This window comes from Sus scrofa, chromosome 13 (assembly GCF_054392235.1).
Source record: "Sus scrofa isolate SSC_HxYL_T2T_F1_AM1 chromosome 13, Sscrofa_HxYL_maternal_Yorkshire_Landrace_v2.0, whole genome shotgun sequence".
NCBI classification, from domain to species: Eukaryota; Metazoa; Chordata; class Mammalia; order Artiodactyla; family Suidae; genus Sus; species Sus scrofa.
This window is the reverse complement of record NC_139395.1, coordinates 33,680,350-33,702,850: the sequence shown is the minus strand read 5'-3', so window position 1 is coordinate 33,702,850 and position 22,501 is coordinate 33,680,350. Positions and strand designations below refer to the sequence as shown.

General features: G+C 43.9%; 1 protein-coding gene across 1 annotated transcript in view; it reads left to right on the top strand.

The window, feature by feature from the left end:
• The window catches only part of GLB1 (galactosidase beta 1), a 100,748-nt gene that overhangs the window by 8,384 nt on the left and 69,863 nt on the right, over nt 1-22,501 (top strand). The window contains exons 2-5 of the mRNA XM_021071553.2: nt 17,537-17,706; nt 20,163-20,313; nt 20,806-20,866; nt 21,976-22,070. Coding sequence (XP_020927212.2) covers nt 17,537-17,706; nt 20,163-20,313; nt 20,806-20,866; nt 21,976-22,070 — 477 coding nt within the window. The remainder of the gene's footprint in view (nt 1-17,536; nt 17,707-20,162; nt 20,314-20,805; nt 20,867-21,975; nt 22,071-22,501) is intronic.

Below are 22,501 nucleotides of genomic sequence, written 5' to 3'. Positions count from 1 at the left end.
TCTGCGTGTGTGAGTTCCACTACTCTGGGTACCTCATATAAGTGGAACTGAATGGTGTTTGTCTCTTGTGATGGGATTATTTCACTTAGCATAATGTCCTCGGTGCTCACCCCCTATTGTAGCCTGTGATAAGACTTCCTTCCTACTTAAGGCTGAATAATGTTTCGTATAGTCTTTCTCATTTTCATATTTTGAGAAACTTCCATACTGTTTGCCATAGTAGCTGGACCACTTTGCAATCCGAGCAGCAGTACACAAATGTTCCAGTTTCTCTACATCCTCACTGAAACTTGCCTTCTGTTTTTGGTAGTGGTGTGCAGAGATAATTTATTGTGGTACTGATTTCATTTCTCTCATGATTAGCCCTGAGCCCATTGCGCCACAGTAGAAACTCCTGCCCATTTTTAAATCAAGTTGATTTTTAGTTGTTGAGTTGTAGGATATTAACTATTGTGGATATTAACCCCTTATCAGATATATGATTTGAGTATATTATTTCATGTTCCTTAGATTGATTGACCCTTCACTCTATTTATCGTGTCCTTTGATATGAAAAAGTTTTTAAGTTTGATGTACCATTTGTCTATTTTTGCTTTTGTTGCCTGTGCTTTTGGTGTCATATCCAAGCAGTGCACTGCCAAGCCCAATATTATAAAGCTTTTCCCCTATGTTTTCTCTGAGGAGTTTTGAAATTTTACAATCTTGGAGTTCCTGTTATGGCTTAGCATTAGTGAACCCAACTAGTAACCATGAGGATACTGGTTCCATCCCTGGCCTCGCCCAGTGGGTTAAGGATCCTGTGTTGGCCTGAGCTGTGGTGTAGGTCACAGATGAGGCTCAGATCCTATGTTGCTGTGGCTGTAGCGTAGACTGACAGCTGCAGCTCCAATTCAACTCTAGCCTGGGAACTCCATGTGGCAAGAGTGCAGCCCTAAGAAAAAAAAGAAAAAAATGAAATTTTATGGTCTTGATCCATTTTGAGTTATTTTTGTATATAGTGTAAAGTAAGGGTCCAACCTGATTCTTTTGCATGTGAATATCCAGTTTTCTCAATACTTTTCGTTCAAGAGACTGTCCTTTCCCCATTAAGTGTCCTTGTTGAACACCATTTGAACATATACATGACAGTTTATTTCAGTCCCTTCTATTCCATTGGTATATTTGTTTGTCTTTATATCAGTGACTCATTGTTTTTATTACTATGGTTTTATAATATCTTTTGAAATCAGGAAGTGTGGGTCTTCTAACTTTCCAAAATTGTTTTGGCTATTTGGGGTCCTTGAAATTCCATATGAATTTTAGGATGAATTTTTCTATTTCTGCAAAAAATGCTGGTGGGGGGAGTTCCCGTGGTGGCGAAGCAGAAACGAATCTGACTGGTATCCATGAGGATGTGGGTTCAATCCCTGGCCTCGCTCAGTAGGTTAAGGATCCGGTGTTGCCGTGAGTTGTAGTGTAGGCTGGCAGCTGTAGCTCCTATTTGACCCCTAGCCTGGAACTTATATATGCTGCGGGTGTGGCCCTGAAAAGCAAGGAAAAAAATAAAAATGCTGTTGGAGTTCTGCTAGAGATTACATTGACTCTGTAGATCACATTGGAGAGAATGAACATCTTAACAATACTATGTCTTCTGATCCATTAAATGGGATCCATTTCTATTTATATGTGTCTTTTTATATCTCAGCAGTATTTTGTAGTTTACAGTGTATGAGTTTCACCACTTTGGTTTGGTTTATTCCCAAGTGTTTTATTCTTTTTGATGCTATTGTAACTGGAATTATTTTCTTAATTTCCTATTTGGATTGGACCTCACTGTTAGTGTATAGAAATGCAACTGCTTTTGTACTTTGATCTTGTTCCCTGCACCTTTGCTGAATTTGTGAGTTCTAACAATTTTTTTTTTTTGGTGTGTGATCTTTAGCGTGTTCTGCGTCTAATATCATGTCATCTATGAACAGAGATAATTTTACATCTTCCTTTTCAATTTGAGGTAATTTCCTTCTCTTTCCAGTTTGTTGAGTGTTTTATTAGGAAAAAGTGTTGAATCTTGTCAAATCCATTTCTGCTTCAGCTGAAACCATCATGGTGTGATCCTTCATTCTGATGATATGATGTTTCCATTGACTGATCTTCGTATGTTGAATCATCCTTGTGTTCCAAATCTCACTTGGCCATAGTGTATAATCCTTTTAATGAGTTGTTGCATTTAGTTTGCTGATATTTGTCAAGGATTTTTGCATCAATATTCATCAGGAATATTGGTCTGTAACTTTCTTTTTTTGTTGTGTCTTTGTTGTTGTGACTTTGGTATTAGAGTGTCATCGGATGAGCTTAGGACGTGTCCCTCCTCTTTAGTTTTTCTGGAAGAGTTTCAGGAAGGTGTTAATTCTTTAAATATTTGGCAGAATTCTCTAGCAAAGCCTTCTAGTCCTTGGTTTTTCGTTGAGATTTTAAATTACGGACTCAATCTTCTTACTAGTTATTGATCTGATCAGATTTCCTATTTCTATTTTTGTTTGCTTGTTTTTGTTTTTGTCTTTTTAGGCTAGGAGGTTCCCAGGTTAGGAGTCTAATTGGAGCTGTAGCTGATAGCCTGTACCACAGCCACGGCAACGCCAGATCCAAGCTGTGTCTGCATCCTACACCACAGTTCATGGCAATGCTTAGCCACGACGGGAACTCCCAGATTTCCTATTTCTTTATGATTCAGTCTCAGTAGGCTGTATTTTTCTAGGAACTTACCTGTTTCTTTTAGGTTATGCAGTTTGTTGGCATGCAATTGTTCATAGTAGTCTCTTAAAATCCTTCTTATTTCTGTGGCATCAGTTATAATATCTCTTTTTTGTTGTTGGGTTTTTTTTTTTTTTTTTTTTTTTTGTCTTTTTGTCTTTTCTAGGGCAGCACTCATGGCATGTGGAGGTTTCCAGGCTAGGGCTCTAATTGGAGCTGTAGCCTCCAGCCTATGCCACAGCCACAGCAACCCGAGCCTCGTCTGTGACCTACACCACAGCTCACGACAACACCAGATCCTTAACCCACTGAGCAAGGCCAGGGATCAAACCCGAATCCTCATGGATCCTAGTCAGGTTCGTTAACCACTGAGCCACGACGGGAATTCCTCCTCTTACATTTCTGATTTTAGTCACATGTGTCTTCTTTTTTTTCTTAGTTAATCCAGAAGATTTGTTAATTTTGTTAATCTTTTCAAAAGATAAACTCTTGGAGTTCCCATTGTGGCACAATGAGTTAAGGATCTGGTGTTGCTGAAGCTACAGCTCAGATTCGATCCCTGGCCCAGGAACTTCATGCCACAGGTGCAGCCAAATAAATAAATAAACTTACTTGCATTGACTTTCTATTTTCTATTTCATTTAGCTCTGCTCTGATTTTCATTATTTCCTTCCTTCTGCCAGCTTTCAGTTTAGTTTTTTCCTTGGTTGCTTGAGGAATTATGTCACTTTACAGTTCTTCTGTTTGAACCAAGATCTAAAGATAAGGTCCAAGAGTTCCCACTGTGGCTCAGTGGTAACGAACCCAACTGGTATCCATGAGGACTTGGGTTTGATCCCTAGCCTCGCTCAGTGGGTTAAGGACCTGGCACTGCTACGACCTGTTGTGTTAGGTTGCAGATACAGCTCAGATCCTGCATTGCTCTAGGCCATCAAATCTGGCTTACCCTGGCAGCTGCAGCTCTGATTCAGGCCCTAGCCTGGGAAATTCCATATGCTGCAGGTGCAGCCTTAAAAAGGCAAATAAATACAAGATCCATACATTGTATGTGATATTTTTCTTCAGTCTCTTTAAGTTTATAGAATATACTCCCCTTACTTTGTGTTTTTTATTTGTTCAAGTTATCTGGATACTATGTCAGTATTCCTGTATTTTGGATTTGTGGTGGTGTTTGACAATGTACTCTCCTTCATATTTTCTGTAAACTGTTAGAGGTGGACATCTATTACAGTCAGAGAAAGAGGAGTTCCTGTCGTGGCTCAGTGGTTAACGAACCCCACTAGTATCCTTGAGGACGCGGGTTGGATCCCTGGCCTTGCTCAGTGGGTTAAGGATCTGGCATTGCCGTGAGCTGTGCTGTAGGTCGCAGATGTGGCTTGGATCCCGCATTGCTGTGGCTCTGGCATAGGCTGGCAGCAACAGCTCTGATTAGATCCCTAGCCTGGGAACCTCCATATGCCATGGGTGCAGCCCTAAAAAGACAAAAGACAAAAAATGAACAAATAAAGTTAGAGATAGAAGCTGGATAGATTCAGGTTCAACTCTTCCTCTCTTTTGGTAGAAGACTTCACTGCTTTCAGTGCTACTAAGATTGATCCATGGGTCCCGATGCTGTCAGCTTGGCGTCTCCACTGCAAAGTTCTACGTCATCTTTTCTTCGAATGTTTCGGCAGTTACCGATGACTGCTGCCTAAAGCCATTATTTCACTAGGGATTGTAAAATGGTGATTTCTTTTTTTTTAAAGTTTGATACATTTAATACAGAATTTAGTAGGCCAGACTACCAAATAGACTTTCTGGGAATAATTAGTTACATTTTATATATTCAAGAGACAATGGAAACTTCCTTTACCTCAGCTCTGAATTCTGAAAGAGTTTTTGTGGTACTTAGAAATATAATCCACCTGGAGTTCCTGCATGGCTCAGCGGGTTAAGGACCTGGCCTTGTCACTGCAGTGGCTTGGATTGTTGCTATGGCACAAGTTTGATTCCCTGGCCTGGAAACTTCCACATGCTGCAGGCATGGCCCCCCCCAAAAAAATAAGTATATGTGTGTGTGTGTTTTATACACACACACACACACACACACACACACGTATGTAAAATCCTACCATCAACTCCAAAGCAACGATTTTTTTTCTTGTTTCTTTTTTTTGTTTTTTGGGTTTTTTTTGCTGTACCCTCAGCATGTGGAAATTCTCAACCAGGGATCAAACCTGTGCAACAGCAGCGACCCAAGCTGCTGCAGTGATAATCCTGGGTGGTTACCTACTGCCCCACAAGAAACCTCCAACCTGATGTGTTTCATTCCATCAAAATAATAAATCTTCCAGGGCTCAAAATATCTCATTTTGGGCCACCTGGAGCCCCTTCTAACTGACTTCATGTCATTTTGTTGTGGCCCTAATAGTTGTTGATAGTTTTAGGCTTGTTTTGTACATATTCTGCCCTAGAATTGAATTAAGTGATTTCATAAGGAGCCCTTGTTCCTTTTAGTGGGAAATATTTAGAGACCATAAGCTAAGTACTAAGTGCTAGTGGCTCATGTCATTTCTAAGCTGCTTTTGTGACTGCTGCTAGGATATAAATATTTTATTTAGAGAAAAAAATTTTAGGTTACATTAGTGTTTCCAATTTAAATGGAAGATTTTTAAAAAATAGACTATTTTTTTAGGTTTTTATTTTTTCTCTTATAGCTGATTTACATTGTTCTGTAGACTTCATTTTTTTTTAAAGCAGTTTTAGGTTCATAGCAAAATCAAGCTTTCCTGATTACAGCATTTTTACTTAACTTCCTTTGATTTTATGTTCGTTTCTATTTTACATTGAAAATGCTGGTTCCTAGCAATCTGATGTAATTACTATGTATTTTATAGATTCAAATAGTAATGAAATATTATTAATAGGATGAATCTACTAGATGCAGGTTTATTTGTTTTACCTGAATGCAGTTCAGGATGTATTTTTAGGAGTTCCTTTTGTGGCTCAGAGGTAATAAACCTGACTAATATCCATGAGGACTTGGGTTTGATCCCTACCCTTGCTCAATGGGTTAAGTGTTGCCATGAGCTATGGTGTAGGTCATAGATGTGGCTCAGATCTGTTGTGGCTGTGGCTGTGGCACAGGCCGGCAGCTGTAGCTCCGGTTTGACTCCTAGCCTGGGAATTTCCATATGCCACAGGTGAGGCCCTAAAAAGACCAACAACAAAAATGTGTTTTTATCCTTAGGCTAAATATCGTCAAAATACTGTTTCAAATTCACTTAAAATGATTTTTTTTCTTGTGTGAAAAGTTAGGTCTGTTTTAACTTTTAAGAGTTATTTTCGGAGTTCCCAGTGTGGCTCAGCGGAAACGAATCTGACCAGCATCCATGAGGACGCAGGTTTGATCCCTGGCCTCGCTCAGTGGGTTAAGGATCCAGCGCTGCCGTGATATATGGTGTAGGTGGCACATGCGGCTTGGATCCCGTGTTCCTGTGGCTATGGCTGGCAGCTATAGCTCCAGTTTGACTCCTAGCCTGGGAACCTCCATATGCCACAGGTGCGGCCCTTAAAAGACAAAAAAATGTGATTTTATATTTTAAAATCTTACTTGTGTTTTTTGTTAACTATGCACTTACCTTTCTCTGAGATGAGGGGCAGAATTAAACATGTAAATGCCTGTGAGTCCTGGCAGATTGGGCACTGGTCCTCAATTGTGCTCACTTCTCCATTCTGCCATTTTTCTTTCTCCTCCACTGTCATTTACTGTCTTTATCCACAGTCTTTTGGAATGCTGCACAAAAATCTTTTGGGAACAAGACAGGCATAAATAAATAAAATCACCATGCTGTACAGTAGAAAAATATATATAAATAAATGACAAAAAATAAAAAATAAAACAAAAAAATAAAAAAATGAATAAATACACAAGCTCTAGCAGATCATTCACAAATTCCTCCAGATCCATTGATTATCACCATTCCTTGTGTTGGTTTTGCTTCTCCTGCCTGTCTGGTGTAATGGTGCTTCCATGACTTTTGATGTTTGAAAGGCTCTTTAGCTCTGGCATGATCAAAGTGTGTTTTACAGTTGTCTGAGATATTCCTTCTCTTTCTCTTTGTTCTGTAAGAGGGATTGAGGAAGCCCTTGTGTGCAAATACCCTTCCATACTTATCTTCTCCTCTTCTCTTAATCCCTTTCCCCTCAACCCTAGGGTGCTAGCTGCCTGGAAGATGTTACCCTGGAGCTGAGCAGCTCATGTCAGGAATTCTCCAGGCTTGGGCCTTTGGGCTGAGTTGACCCAGTGTGTAGGTGCTGGGGATGGAGAGACCCATGGAATAGGTACTTACCTGAGTTATATTGAGAGACCTGAAGACATAGCATCTTCACATAATCAACATGACCTTAACCTGTGATAGCACTGAGCTCCTTTTATTTCTTTTTTCAGGTTGAGGAATGTGCTCAAATAATGCAAATATAATTGTTTTTAGTCCTGGGGATTAAGAAACTTGGGGCATGTTCACATTACCTGATGATGTAAATACTGATGTTATGTTTTAATTTTTTTTTTTTTGTACAGAAATGCTTATTTACCACTGAAATAATCTGAACAATAACTTTTAAAATGTTGTATTTGGAGTTCCCATTGTGGCTCAGCCAGTTAAGAACCTGACTAGTATCCATGAGGATGCAGGTTCCATCCCTGGCCTCACTGAGGGGGTTAGGGATCTGATATTGCTGTGAGCTGCGGCATAGGTTGCAGATGCATCTCAGGTCTAGTGTTGCTGTGGCTGTGGCATAGGCCACATTTAACCCCTAGCCTTAGGAACTTCCATATGCCGCAGGTGCAGCCCTAAAACGAAAAAAAAAAAAAAAGGTGTACTGAACAGCATTAGCTACCTGATGTGTATTTGGTATGGTGTTATTTCTTTTGTACTGTGGTCTTTTTTTCTCCAGTATTACATGCATTATGTATATGGTGGGGGAGGGGGGACTTGGAAAGGTGTGGGCTTTGACTTGCTTGGAATTGCTTTTGATTTTGTAAGCTCTGTGACCTCATACACTGTAAATACTGATGCTACCACACCCATGCACATGTGAAATAAAACTGTGGCTCTTGAGTTTTTCAGTTCCTGTGCCAATTAATTTAGAAGGGGTGGGGAGTTCCTGTCATGGCTCAGCAGTCATGAATCCGACTAGTATTCATGAGGACACAGGTTCAATCCCTGGCCTCACTCGGTGGGTTAAGGATCCAGTGTTGCTGTGGCTGTGGTGTAGGCTGGCAGCTACAGTTCTGATTGGACCTGAAGACTGGGACAATCCATGTGCCACAGATGTGGCCCTTAAAAAAAAAAAATTAGGAGTGGAATTTGCACACAGGGCAAATTTTACATTTTATATATTTGAGGTGAAAAAAACTGAAGTCAGCTTTCCCTTTCCTCTCTTCCCCATAAAGATGCTGGGGATTCTGAGGTCTTTTCACATGGAGGGGTCACTTTGGAGCCATGAAATGGATCTTCCCTCTTCACCTTGGCCATGACAGTCACCAGTTAGAAGCTATCTTGGGTGATGCTCTATCTGCAGCTGCTGTGTAGTCCTCTCTGCTCCTCTCCTAAGCTTCCATTTCAGAGTCTTATCACTGCTCCCCAGGTCCACATAGCATGGTGTTGTTTACACATCAGACTAGCATGACAGCTCAGGGAGTGTCCTGACCCTCTGTCATGGGAGGGAGGGAGCTGAGCAGTTACCAGGCCCCGGGGGTAAGAGGAAGAAAGTGTACTGCTGGAGATCCTGTTGCGGCGCAGCAGAAACAACCTGACTAGTATACATGAGGACTTGGGTTTGATCCCTGGCCTCGCTCAGTGGATTAAAGATCCAGCATTGCCGTGAGCTATATTGTAGGTTGCAGATGTGACTCAGATTCCATGTTGCTGTGGCTGTGGCTGTGGCTGGCAGCTATAGCTCCAATTTGACCCCGGGTCTGGGAACCTCCATATGCCACAAATGCAGCCCTAAAAAGTAAAAAAGAAAAAAAGAAAAAAAAAAAGAATGTGTACTGTTGTCCTGCCCAGTTACAAACAAACTGCTTTTGACCCTTTTTAGTGACAGTTTTGAAAAGATAAGAACATTTGCCACAAACCAAATGCCAGAGGCTGTATTGATTGGGCTGCTGCCACTGAGCTACTCCTCTGTTATCAGGTGGTCCAGCATCATCCAGCAAGGTCTATTTTGGGCAGGCACTCCCGGGTGATCTGACTGAGGGTGTGATGAGGACATCCACTGAGCCACTGAGGGGGAAGGATCCCCGTCTGCAATGCCGGGAGGAAGTATGGACTTGTTCACATTGATCCTGGGTGGAGGTGGGCAGCTCCAGGGTGTCCATTCGGTCCTTCTCTCCACAGTGGCTCTTCCTCATGGGGAGGGTTCCAGGGGCTGTTCAATACAACCATCCCAATTTGCACCCAGGACCAGGGACATCACCCTGGGGTGGGTCCTCTGACTTGTTGGGCCCACTGTGAGAAGGATGTGGGCCTAGGCCTCGCAAAGTGCAATAAGAAGGGGTGATGGCATTTTGGAAGCCCCGGTACCAGCGTCAGCTCAGACTGCATCCAGTAGTCCTCATGAGGTCTGGGGATGCCCACAGGTGCTCTAAGTCCCTCTGGATAAGGAATGTTTATTGTGTGTCCTTGGGGTGGCTTCACAGAGCCCTTCCTCAAAGGGATCCAGCCAATCCTACCTTCTGTCACTTGGCTGTTTTTCAGAGCTGGGAAGCAGGTGGAGTCACAGTTTTCCACTGCCATGGCCAACCTCAGCCTTTTGCTCATGAGTGATTGATTTTTTTTCCCTTGGGACACACATCAGCCAGCAACCTTTCTGGCTGCCCAACCGTCTCACCCTCTAGGAATGCTGTGGTTTCTGAACCCTCGCCCCAGGTCACCTCCGCTGGCATGGCCCTGGCCTCCATGGTCGTGGGGGTGGTTATGTTCACCTGTGTCTGGCGGTTAAGTGCTACCTCTTTGGTTAGGCCAGGATCTCATCACCCTTGGTGACACGAGGGAGGGTCTTCTGTCATCCCCGGCCCTCAGGGGGCTTATTGAGGATGCCAGGGCCCTCCACATGGAAGGGCATGTTCTCTGTCCGGTCCTGGAGAATGTAGTCAGGTTGGGTGGGTATGGGATCTGGTCACTGTTTTTACCTTCCCACTTCTTGGAGCCATCTGACACCTTCCTCAGGATTCCAGGGCAGTCCTGGCATCTCCACCTCATTTCCTGTAGGCAGATGTCCTGTCCGGGTTCCAGGGAACCAGGTTCCAATAGCACAGCCTTTACCTGGAAGACAGCTCACAGGTCATGGGAGAATGCACTGTGTCAGCCCCTTCCCACTATCCACCTTATGCCCTGCCCCCTCAGTTGCCCAACCCCCAGCTCCATAATTAAGTCCCAGCCTTATTTTTCTGGCGGGAGATGTAGGTCTCTTAAAATATTGCCACAGAGTTCCCGTAATTCCTGTCAGCGGAAACAAATCCAACTAGGAACCATGAGGTTGCGGGTTCGATCCCTAGCCTCACTAAGTGGGTTAAGGATCTGGCGTTGCCATGAGCTGTGGTGTAGGTTGCAGACTCGGCTTGGATCTGGCGTTGCTGTGGCTGTGATGTAGGCCGGCAGCTACAGCTCCGATTAGACCCCTAGCCTGGGAACCTCCATATGCTGCAGGTGCGGCCCTAAAAAGCAAAAAAACAAAACCATTATCACAGAAGCCTCTAGCATTCACAGAATGCCCTGAGTGGACAGTTGACTTGAGTCTGTCAGCCAATCTCTCCAAAGCTTCTGATCTGCTAATAAAAGCCAGCCAACCTCACAGTCCTTCCCATACCAGCACTCCTCCCAGCCCTGCACAGGTGAGGGCCCTCACCTCATGTTTGCATACCATGGGCTACCACCACCCACGCAGCACCAGCTGTGTGACATTGGTGTTTGACATACGGGAAATGAGAATTTCAGGTCCAGACGCATATCCTGAGGATCTGCTGTTTAGGCCAGTCCTGGTATCAGTTGTCTTAATTTAGGTTCCTCTGAAAGCAAAATGGGAAATAAGGGCTTGAGTGCAAGTGATCTGAGAAGGGGTCCAAGGGGCACAGGTGGGAAGAGGCAGCAGCCAACACCAGGATGTGCATCATGGTTCTTGCTCTGGCATCAGGGCCATGATTCTGCCAAGGTCTCCTGGAAGGTACACAAAATAGCTCCCAAATTGTCTGCCTAAGGGATAGGGTCATTATCCACCCCCACTGACTGAGGCTTGGCCCCAAAGGCACAGCTTCCCTCCGACTCCTGGGATCCTGGGAAAGCAGGTGCCCAAGATTGGGGGGCAGGAAGGCATGCAGACTTGAGCGACGAGTTTGAGATGGAATACTGTCAGCACACAGTAGACAGCTCATGCAGGACCATACACAGGCACTGACACAGACTCTTTTTTTTTTGGTCTTTTTGCCTTTTTTAGGGCTGCTTCCGCGGCATATGGAGGTTCCCAGGCTTGGGGTCGAATCGGAGCTGTTGCTGCCGGCCTACACCAGAGTCACAGTGACGCCAGATCTGAGCCGCATCTGTGACCTACACCACAGCTCACGGCAACGCCAGATCCTTAACCCACTGAGCAAGGCCAGGGATCAAACCCGCAACCTCGTGGTTCCCAGTCGGATTCGTTAACCACTGCACCACCACGGGAACTCCGGCACATATGTGTTTTAAAAAACACCTTTTGGGAATTCCCATCGTGGCACAATAGAAACCAATCTGACTAGGATCCATGAGGACGTAGGTTAAATCCCTGGCCTCGCTCAGTGGGTTAAGGATCCGGTGTTGCTGTGGCTGTGGTAAAAGCCAGCCTCTACAGCTCTGATTGGACCCCTAGTCCGGGAACCTCTATATGCCTCTGGTGTGCCCCCCCCCAAAAAAAGCAGCAAAAAACAAAACAAAACCAAAAAAACCACCTCTTGGAGTTCCTGTCATGGCACAGTGGAAACAAATCCGACTAGGAACCATGAGGTTTCAGGTTCAATCCCTGACCTCACTCAGTGGGTTAAGGATCTGGCATTGCCATGAGCTGTGGTGTAAGTCTCATAGTGGCTCGGATTCCGTGTGGCTGTGTCTGTGGTGTAGGCCAGCAGCTGAATCTCCAATTAGACCCCTAGCCTGGGAACCTCCTGTGCCATGGGTGTGGCCCTAAAAAAAAAAAGAGCAAAAAAAAAAAAAAACCCCAAAATCAAAAAAACCACCTCTTGACTTTCTCTTTTTTCTGTACATTTCAGAGATCTCTCCACAGTGACAAGAGTCTATCCATATAACTCTTGGGAACTACGTAATATTTCATGTGTGTGTGTTATGTGTGTGTACATTCATGTTGCAGTATGCATACCATGGAAAACATAATTTATTTCATCGGTCAACTTTACATTTTTATTTATTTCCATTTTCATTGAGAAATAGTTGACATACATCACTGGATAAGTTTAAAGTGAATAGCATGATAGTTTGGTTTGCATACTGTGAAATGATGACCACAGTAGGTTCAGCTAACATTCATCTTCTCACATAGATACGATAAAAAGGAAAGAGAAAAAGAGAGACATTTTTCTCCTTATGATGAGAACTCATACTCTCTTAACAACTTTCCTATATATCATACAGCAGAGTTATTTATAGTCCTCGTGTTGTACCTTACATCTCTGGTACGTAATTATCTTATAAATGGAATTTGGCCACCTTTCTCCAGTTCTTCCTGCTCCTGGCCTTTTTGTTGTTTTGTTGTTCTTTTTTTTTTTTTTTTTTTTTTTTTTTTTTTTTTTTTTTTAGGGCTGCACCTTGAGCATAAGGAAGTTCCCCAGGCCTGGGGTTGAATTGGAGCTGTAGCTGTCGGTCTGTGCCACCACCTTAGCAACGCAGGACCCAAGCTGCGTCTGCAACCTACAACACATCTCACAGCAACACTAGATCCTTAATCCACTGAGTGAGGGCAGGGATTGAACGTGTGTCCTCATAGATACTAGTCGGGTTCGTTTCTCTTGCACCACGACAGGAACTCCCTGCTCCTGACTTTTTAAGTTGTATCAAAATTTTACTAGGAAAAATTTGCACACATACAGAGAATTGAAAACATTTTATACCCACCATTCAAATTCTACCATTAACATATTACCATTAATCTATCCTTCCATCCATCAACTCATTTTATATTTGGGATGAATTTCAGAGTAAGTTGCAGACATCAGTATTCTCCCCCTCAAGTATATCAGCATGTATATCATTAACTAGAGGTCAGTATTTGTTTATGGCCCCTTTTCTCCTTTTAAGTTAACACTTCACATACAATGAAATACACAAATCTTAAGTATACTATTTGATGAGTTTTGACAAATGCATATACCTAGTAATTCAAAACCCTAAGTTAGCTATAGAACATTTCCACTGCCCCAGAAATTTCCTTCATGTTCCTTCCAAAACATTTTTTTTTTAATGGCTGCACCTGTGGCATGGAAGTTCCCAGGCCAGGGACTGAAATCTGAGCTGCAGCTACAACCTATACTGTAGCTGTGGCAATGCCAGATCCTTTAACCTGGCTGGGCTGGGGATGAAACCCACACCTCTGCAGCGACCCAAGCTGCTGCAGGTGGATTCTTAACCTACTGCACCACAGTTGGATTCTTAACCCACTGTGCCAGAGGGGAAACTCCTCCAAACATTGTTATTTTCTAACGATACTCTTTTATTTTTATTTTATTGAAAAAATGGTCTATAATAGTTTTAGTTTTAGGTGTACAGCACAGTGATTCAGTTATACACATATATGTATGTATTGTATATATATATTTTGTATTATATATATATACTTTTCCAGAATCTTTTCCATTATAGGCTATTGCGAAATATTGACTAGATTTCCCTGTGCTATATAGTAGGCCCTTATTGTTTATCTGTTTTATGTATAGCAGTGTGTATCTGTTAATCCCAAACTCCTATTTATCCTTCCCCCCACCCCCCACAACACTCTGTTTTGTTTTGTTTTAATGCTGTCAACTTGTCAGAGCAATTCTATCAGGGGGCTTTTAGAATGTCCTGTGTTTCAGATTTGGCTTATTGCTTCCATGTGGTATTGTTAGATTCAGGTTCAACTGAGATTTAAGTTCATTAATAAGTACTGCTTCTAGGTGGGGCTGTGTACTTTCTGTTAAATCTCAACAGGAGTCTCCATGTTTATGAGGTTGACAGTGAGCAGAGGGATCATGTAGAATCTGCCTGATCTCTTCCTTAGAAAATTCCATCAAGCCTGCTGATGGTTTTAGCCTCCACTGATGATTATAGCTGAAGTCCATTATTTCATTAAATGTTAGAAAAAGGTGTTTTTCAGATTCTGTTATTCCATCTGCATTTATTCGGTGGAATTCTGTGAAGAATTTTCCATTATCAACCTTTTGGTTACCCTGAAATATAGTGTTTATATGAAAGAGAAATAAGCTGTTTGGTTCTTTCCTTTTATCATTTCTGGAGTGAGGAGTTGGTACTCTAGCAATCTCCAGAGGTGACTGGTGAATTCTTTTTTCCTTCTGTGTATCATTCTGAACCCATAGGTGTTAATATTCTTGGAGCCTTTTGTGTTTTTTTCCAGTTGATATGTCTCTTAAGCTTCTCTCTCAAAAAAAAAAAAAAAATGCTCAAAATGTTCTACCTGAAGCCAGTGGGAGCCTCGCCAGTTTAGGCCCCATGTCTATGCTACACCTAGTCCCCAGTTCTGTGGGTTCCTCCTGCCCACTGCCCACCTTGCTGCCACCAGCATAGTCCATGACTCTGCTTCCTGTATTGCCCCTTCAGGAAAAGACCAGAGTGCCAAATATTTGAAAATATATGTCTGATCCTATCACTCTTCTGCTTAAGTTGCTCTCCATAGCTCTTGGCATAAAGTCCAGGCCCTTGGACGTGGACTTCAGGGAATCATTCAGTCTGGCCCCAGCCTGTCCCCTCCATTTCTGCTGTGCTTTATCAGTGTTGAGGTTCCCTGCAGCTGGCCCTCCCTCCCCCAGAGCTCACGGTTCCTCTGCCTGTGTCACTCATCCCCTTGGCTAACTCTTCCTCATCCTGGGGCTCAGCTTAGCCCAGTCATTCTCAAATCTGGCTGTACATTACCTCATCTGGGCAGCTTGAAGGAATACCAGTGCCTGGGCTCCATCCAAGATCAATTAATATCTGCATGTCTGGGCGACGAGGCCTGACCTTTCTATTTTGGAAAGTTTGCACAGGTAATTCTGATGTGTAGCCAAATTTGAGAACCACAGTTTGGGGTGTTCTTTCCTTTGGGAAACCTGTCCTCATCCCTGGGTTACGGGCCATTTGTTAATGTTGCTTCCAATGCTCCTTCTGCTCTAATGATCCCCCCTCCCCAGCTTTACTGAGATATAATTTGATGGATAACTATGTGTGTGTGAGGCGTACAGCCTGGTGATCTTAGCCTCATTTTACCATCCAAGCCTCACCATGTTGACTCTCAGGTTTCTTCCGTGCTTGATGGGAGCTTCTTGTGGGCTGTGGCCACATCTGTGTGGTTCCTTTCTTATTACTCAGCACATAGTAGGTGTTTGTAATATAATATTTGTAAGTGGTTGGTGGGTAGGTATTTGGGCTGGGTTTTGAGGCTACTTGAATTCAGGGATGGTGCTCTGCTGTGTGGGATGAAGGCCGAATTTGACTGTCTGCCAAGATCATTTCTTTCCAATCTCATCTTCTCCTCCAAACCCCTTCCCTTCGACAAACAGACTTCAGACAGCTCTTGCCTTTTCTGAGTTCTGCCCAAAGTTGCTCACTCCTTTTCTACCTATGCAAAGAATTTTCTCAGCCTTTTTTTTTTTTTTTTTTTTTGGCCACACCCCTGGCATGTGGAAGTTCTTAGGCCAGGGATCAAGCCCATGCCACAGCAGCAACCTGAGCTGCTGCAGTGACACCAGTTTCTTAATTCACAAAAGAACTCCCCCAACCAACATAGCATTTGTGAGAAACCCTTATTTGACATTTAATCATGTGCATGTTGTAAGATGTTTTCAAAATCATCCCTTGGGGCATCTGATGTCAGAAATAATTTTTATATTTTTGTGAGTTTCTTGCTTTTGAATGGCAATTAAAGCACTGTTTACTAGAAGAATAAAGAGATATTAAATTGACACTCTGACCTTTAAAAAAACAAAGATTCTTAAGGAGTTCCCTTTGTGGCTCAGTGGTTAACGAACCCGACTAGGAACCATGAGGTTGTGGGTTCAATCCCTGGCCTTGCTCAGTGGGTTAAGTATCTGGCGTTGTCTTGAACTGTGGTGTAGGTTGCAGATGCAGCTGAGATCTGATGTTGCTGTGGCTGTGGTGTTAGGCTGGCAGCTATAGCTCCAATTGGACCTGTAGCCTGGGAACCTCCATATGCCATGGGTGAGGCCCTAAAAAGAAAAAGGTTGTTTTGTTTGTTTGTTTGTTTTAAAAAAAAAAAAAAGCCTGTGAATACATAAGGAATCTTATCAACAATGTTGGATGCTAATTACATGGATTTTTATAGCCTTGTCCCGTTGGCACCTGAGGCCTGTTGCTTCCTTTTTCCATCCACCAGAGGGCAGTGTTCTATTCTGCCTCACAGCTTCCCCCTTTGGACTCTTCCCTTTTTTCTTTTTAATGTTTTGGGGTTTTTGGTCTTTTTTTGTGTGTGTGTATGTTTTTGTTTGTTTGTTTGTTTGTTTTTGCTTTTGTTTTTTTTTTTTTGGCCATTCCCACAGCATTCGAAAGATCCCTAGGCCAGGGATAGAATCCAAGCCACAGCAGTGACAACACCAGATCCTTAACCACTAGGCCACCAGGGAACTCCTCCAGGTCTTTCTTTTCAAATTCTAGCTTTTCAACTCTGGAAGTGATTGCCAAAGAGTGTTTCTAGAAATTTGTTTTGACTTCTAGGAGTTCTCCTGTGGCACAGTGCATTAAGAATATGGCATTGTCACTCTAGCAGCTTGGGTCACTGCTGTGGCTCAGATTTGATCCCTGGCCCAGGAACTTCCACATGCTGCAGGCATGACCAAAAAAAAGAAAAAAAGAAAAAGAAGAAATTTGATTTGACTTCTAGAAAATCTTACATCTTATATCATGACCCAATGCAACTCTCTATGTGCATATATAACAAAAGTTTCATGAAATAACACTTGTCTTTACTCTGTGTAATGCACTGATTTTTCTCTACTCTCTTTCATTAAAAAAGTGCCGACCATTACCCAGATTGAGCTCCTGACTCACAGACTGGGTTGCAGATATTGCCTTAAAGTTCATTTAGCCCGGCATCCTCTGTTTTTTTGGATGAAGAGATGCAGGATTAGAGAGAGATGCTCAGTCACTGTGGGACTCAGAGCAGCACCTATGATGAGGCTTCAGGCCTTCAGATTCTACTCTGTTGCTTTCAGCTCAGCGACATTCCTGTTGAAGTACATCCAGTACTCTAGCAGGTCCCGCGCGACATTCCTGTTGAAGTACATCCAGTACTCTAGCAGGTCCCGCGACCCGGGGCTTTGTCATAAGAGCTCCCTGCGGCAGGGTTTTCTCTTTGGGAATATAACTTCCACAGCCACTGATGGCCACACTGGTGACTGTGTCTGGAATCCTGAATGTGGATCCTCCCTGCCCTAACTTAGCTGTAGTTTATCACTCAGAACCAAGCACAGACACAGACTAAATGGGTGGGGAGTCACTTGCCACCGTCAAAGTGTCTGCTTCTGAAATGCAGATGGAAGTTCTCGTGTGGTCTTGTCCTTGCTCTGCAGAATGCCCCCCTGAGGACTTTCAAGATCGACTACAACCGTAACTGCTTCCTCAAGGATGGCCAGCCGTTCCGCTACATCTCAGGAAGTATTCACTATTTCCGCATGCCCCGCTTCTACTGGAAGGACCGGCTGCTGAAGATGAAGATGGCCGGGCTGAATGCCATTGAGACGTAAGTAGGAGGCTGGGCCCTCACCTGGGCCTGGACACCCACCCTGGAGGGAGGGTCCAGCTGCATCTCTCGGGGCAGCGGTTTCACTGTTCAGAACTGGGACTAGCACAGTCTGGTGTTCCAGGAGCAGCTTGTCATGGCTTGACTGCTCTTCTTCAGACAATTAACCACTTCATCCAACCTTGAACGTTGTCATCAGAAATCACAAAATGAAAATCAGTTTTAAAGGGCAAAGGGAAGTGGGAGTTCCTGTCATGGCGCAGGGGACACAAAGCTGACTAGTATCCACGAGGATGAGGGTTTTGATCCCTGGCTTGGCTTAGCAGGTCGGGGATCCGGCGTTGCTGTGAGCTGTAGTCTAGGTCATAGACATAGCTCAGATCTCATGTTGCTGTGGTGTAGGCCGGCAGCTGTAGCTCCAATCTGACCCTTAGTCTGGGAACTTCCATATGCCTTGGGTGTGGCCCTGAAAAGCCAAAAAAAAAAAAAAAAAAAAAAAAAAAAAGGCAAGTAACTATGATTGAGCCTTTACTGTGCAGGGCACATCACATAGATGTACCATTTCTCCAAGGTCAGTGTTTCCACTGACAGCCAGTGAAACTGAAATTTGCCAGGGCATGTTTTGTTTGTTGTTAGGCCATCCTTATGGCACGTGTGTGGAAGTTCCGGGGCCAGGGAATCAAATACGTGCCACAGCAGCTACTCAAGCCACTGAAGGGACAATGCGAGATCCTTAACCTGCTGTGCCACTAGAGAACTCCATGAATATGTATTTTTGACCAGAGGTTTGGCTGAGATTTGAAGATAAGGGAGTTTGTGGGCAGCCATAGCTCTTCTCAGCTTCTAGGGGGATATGCCTTGTTGGGTAGATTCCTGAAACCTAGTTTATCTTTGTGGTTCTGCCAGGGTGATTCTATAGACCAGGGTTACAGAATTACCCCAATAACTATCTCTCTTTACCTCATCTCCTCTGCTGATTCAGAAGGAAGTTGGGGTGGCTGGCCACTCTGGTTTTTGCATTACTGATGTGGACTGCCGATAACTTTTTTTTTTTTTTGTCTTTTTGCCTTTTCTACAGCCACTCCCGCGGCATATGGAGGTTTTCCAGGCTAGGGGTCGAATAGGAGCTGTAGCCACTGGCCTACACCACAACCACAGCAACGCAGGATCCGAGCCGCGTCTGCGACCTACACCACAGCTCACGGCAATGCTGGAGCCTTAACCCACTGAGCAAGGGCAGGGATGGAACCCGCAACCTCATGGTTTCTAGTCAGATTCATTAACCACTGCGCCACGACGGGAACTCCGCCGATAATTTTTTAAAGATAAAGGGTGATAAAACCCAAAAGAAGATTCCTGGGACAGATAGGGAGAATCCCACTTGTTATTCTGGTCCTAAGGCCTCTGGGACCTCCCTGTAATTTCAACACTCAAGTTCTGAGGGACCAAGACTGTTCCAGGGAGCCCTGAAACCATGAGACTGTGGAAAAGGGTCACAAGCCAGGGGTAGAGACCTCTGTGGTAGCAGTGGGTGGCTTCATATTTAAAGGTACGTCTTGCACTGCAGGCAGCCAGGGAAGCTGGTAGGAGTTTTTGTTATTTTTACCTCCCCTCAGGCTATTCCTAATTTTTGTCGGGAGGACACAGAGGCTGAAGGTTTTTTCCTTTTTTTTCCTTTTTTTTTGGGGGGGGGTGGTCGCACCCATGGCACATGGAGGTTCCCAGGCTAGGGGTCCAACTGGAGCTACAGTTGCCGGCCTACGCCACAGCCACAGCAACACGGGATCCGAGCCTCATCTGTGACCTACACCACAGCCCACAGCAATGCCAGATCCTTAACCCACTGAGCGAGGCCAGGGATCAAACCCATAACCTCATGGTTCCTAGTCGGATTTGTTTCTGCTGCACCATGACAGGAATTCCCTTTTATTCCATTTTTATTAAGAAGTATTTTTCAAAAATGAAGTATATCTCTTATTACTTTCACACAGATATTTTCATTTTTCCTAAGCCTTACAAAGGTATATCTAATTTAAGCATTAAACAGGAATAGGCATTCTTTGTGGGTCATAGCCTTAAAAATACCACCCTCCCCCCAAAAAAAAGAGGAAAGAAGAAAAGAAGCTCTCTTGTGCAGCAGGTTAAGGATCCAGTGTTATCACTGCAGTGGCTCATGTCACTGCTGTGGGGCAGGTTTGATCCCTGGCCCAGGAACTTCCACATACCATGGGTGTGGTCCCCCCACCCTCCTACTCAAAATAAAGGTTTCCCTCAAGTTTGATTTGTTTGGGTAGCTGCTATGACAACTCAAAACAAGGCTTTTTCCCCAAGGGGCTGCCTTAGAAAGATGTCTGTGTGTCCTGCCAGTCTATAGTTCTGCAGATTGTTCAGAAATTCATGCAGAACACCTGGATTTTTGAGCTGTGTCCAGTAAGGGGCTGTGTGTGTCTTGGCAGGTACGTGGCCTGGAACTTCCACGAGCCCTGGCCAGGAAAGTACCAATTCACGGGGGACCATGATGTGGAGTATTTTATTAGACTGGCCCATCAGCTGGGACTGCTGGTGATCCTGAGGCCTGGACCCTACATCTGTGCGGAGTGGGACATGGTGAGTGTGAACAGACTGGCTTGCCCACCCAGTGCACTGACAGGCAGACCTAGGGGAGAGGCGATTAAAGCGGTAGAGGGAAGTCTCTCATTCCAGACAACGTGAGCTCTGATCGAGCAACCCAGGAGTCCTTTACCTTAGGTGGTGTCCAGGCAAAAAGGAATAGTCAGTACTCATGCACTGAAGTCAGTTTCTTCATCTGTGAAAAGCGGTTCCTGGTGGGGCCTCTGCCTTACTCACAGGGTAGCTATTAGGTTAAGCGGGGTAATCAACCTAAAAGTCTTTGATTCTCAGAAGATTACATTCAGGCAAAGCAATCTTATTTTTACTGGGTTTACAATGTCTAATCTCCTTGAAAGTGACAAATCGAAAGCCCTGCCCTGATACCCCTTGTCCATGATACTTTTCTTCTTTTCTCTCACTGCTAACAGTCATTTCTGTCTCCCCTAAGACCTTATCATGGCCTCTTCTTTTCTCTTTTCCCTGTCCTAGGGAGGATTACCTGCTTGGCTACTGGAGAAGGAATCTATCGTTCTCCGTTCTTCCCATCCAGGTGAGTTGTTATAGATGTCGCGAGAGAATTTAAGGATGCTTAGATAATTTTTATCCAAAGGGTCAGGTTTTTTGAAGGCTGGGGTACTCCTGTGCTGACACATCTGAAAGTTTAGTGAAAGTGTGACTGTGAATCAGCATCCACCAGACACTGGGTGTGTGAGAGAGAAGTCTCGCTCGCACGACTTGACCAGATCGCGCTGATGCCCTGCTAACTTTTTGAGTTGGCTTTGGGCCCTGGTTGTGGTTGAAGGGCTGACTTGAATGCTTTCTCTGCCTCTGTTCTTAGTATAGAACATGGCCAGTGATGGCTCCCAGCTAATCAGAGTGGCAGATGTAGTTTCCGAGGTGGTGTCACTGGATTTCTCAGTAGCTGCAGTGCCTTCTGTCCCTTTGTGTGTTTTTAGAGTGATCTGTAAATGATATATATATTTTAAAACCACTAAAAATTATTATAACTGTAAATCCTGATCAATCAGAAGGCCCCATTTAGCTGCATTTCTGTCTTCTGAAGACTTCAGTTTCTCTTAGTGATAAGCTGGTCGTACGAGCAGCCAACGTTGACAAAATTCACTGTATAAAAGGCTAGTGTTTTATGCTCTATATGCCTTCCTTTCTTACTGTCCTAGCCTCGCATTTTACACTAAGTATATTATAGTATTTTTCCACATATTATCTCATTAATCCTTATAGCAACTTTATGAAGCATATACTCTGTTATTCCCATTTGACAATGTAAATAGACCACTAATTAAGATTTAATTTAAAAAAAAAACCCTGCTGTGACAGAGAGGAGGACATATCACTCAGTCATTCATTTCTTCATTCAACAAACATTGGTGGATATCTCCTGTGCTGCAGGCTTTTTGTCCTAGCAGTAGGGACAGATAGCAGGCCCTCTGGTCCCTGTCCTCTGAGAGCTCCATGGAGGAGGTGACTCCTGGCAGAACAACTTTTGTCAGACTCTTAGTGCCTGTGGCGCCCCTGTTTTAGAAGGCAGTTGTTGAACCCAGTCTATCTGATCCCTGCTACTAGCCTCATAGTAATAGGCTGAATTGTGTCTCTGTAGAAAAAAGGTGTGTGATGGTGTTAAACCTGGTTGTTTTCCAGACTACCTTGCAGCTGTGGATAAGTGGTTGGGTGTCCTTCTGCCCAAGATGAAGCCTCTCCTCTATCAGAATGGAGGGCCGATTATTACAGTGCAGGTAACAGACAATCGAGTTGCAGTTCACTCTTCCTGTTGTGCAGTCTATGTATTTGGACAAATCTATAATGGCATGAACCCATCATTATGGCATCACACAGAGTATTTTTTTTTTAATTTTTATTTTTTCCATTATAGTTACCCAGAGTATTTTCATTGCTCTATTAAGCAATGTTTCTTTTCTTTTCTTTTCTTTTTTGAGCCACAGATACAGCATATGGAAGTTCCCAGACTAGGGATTGAATCAGAACTGCAGTTGCCAGCCTACACCACAGCCACAGCAACACCAGATCCAAGCCACGTCTGTGACCTACACTATAGTTCAAGGCAATGCTGGACCCTTTAACCCACTGAGTGAGGCCAGGGATCAAACCCACATCCTCGTGGATACTAGTTGGGTTCTAAACTAGTTGAGCCACAATGGGGAACTCC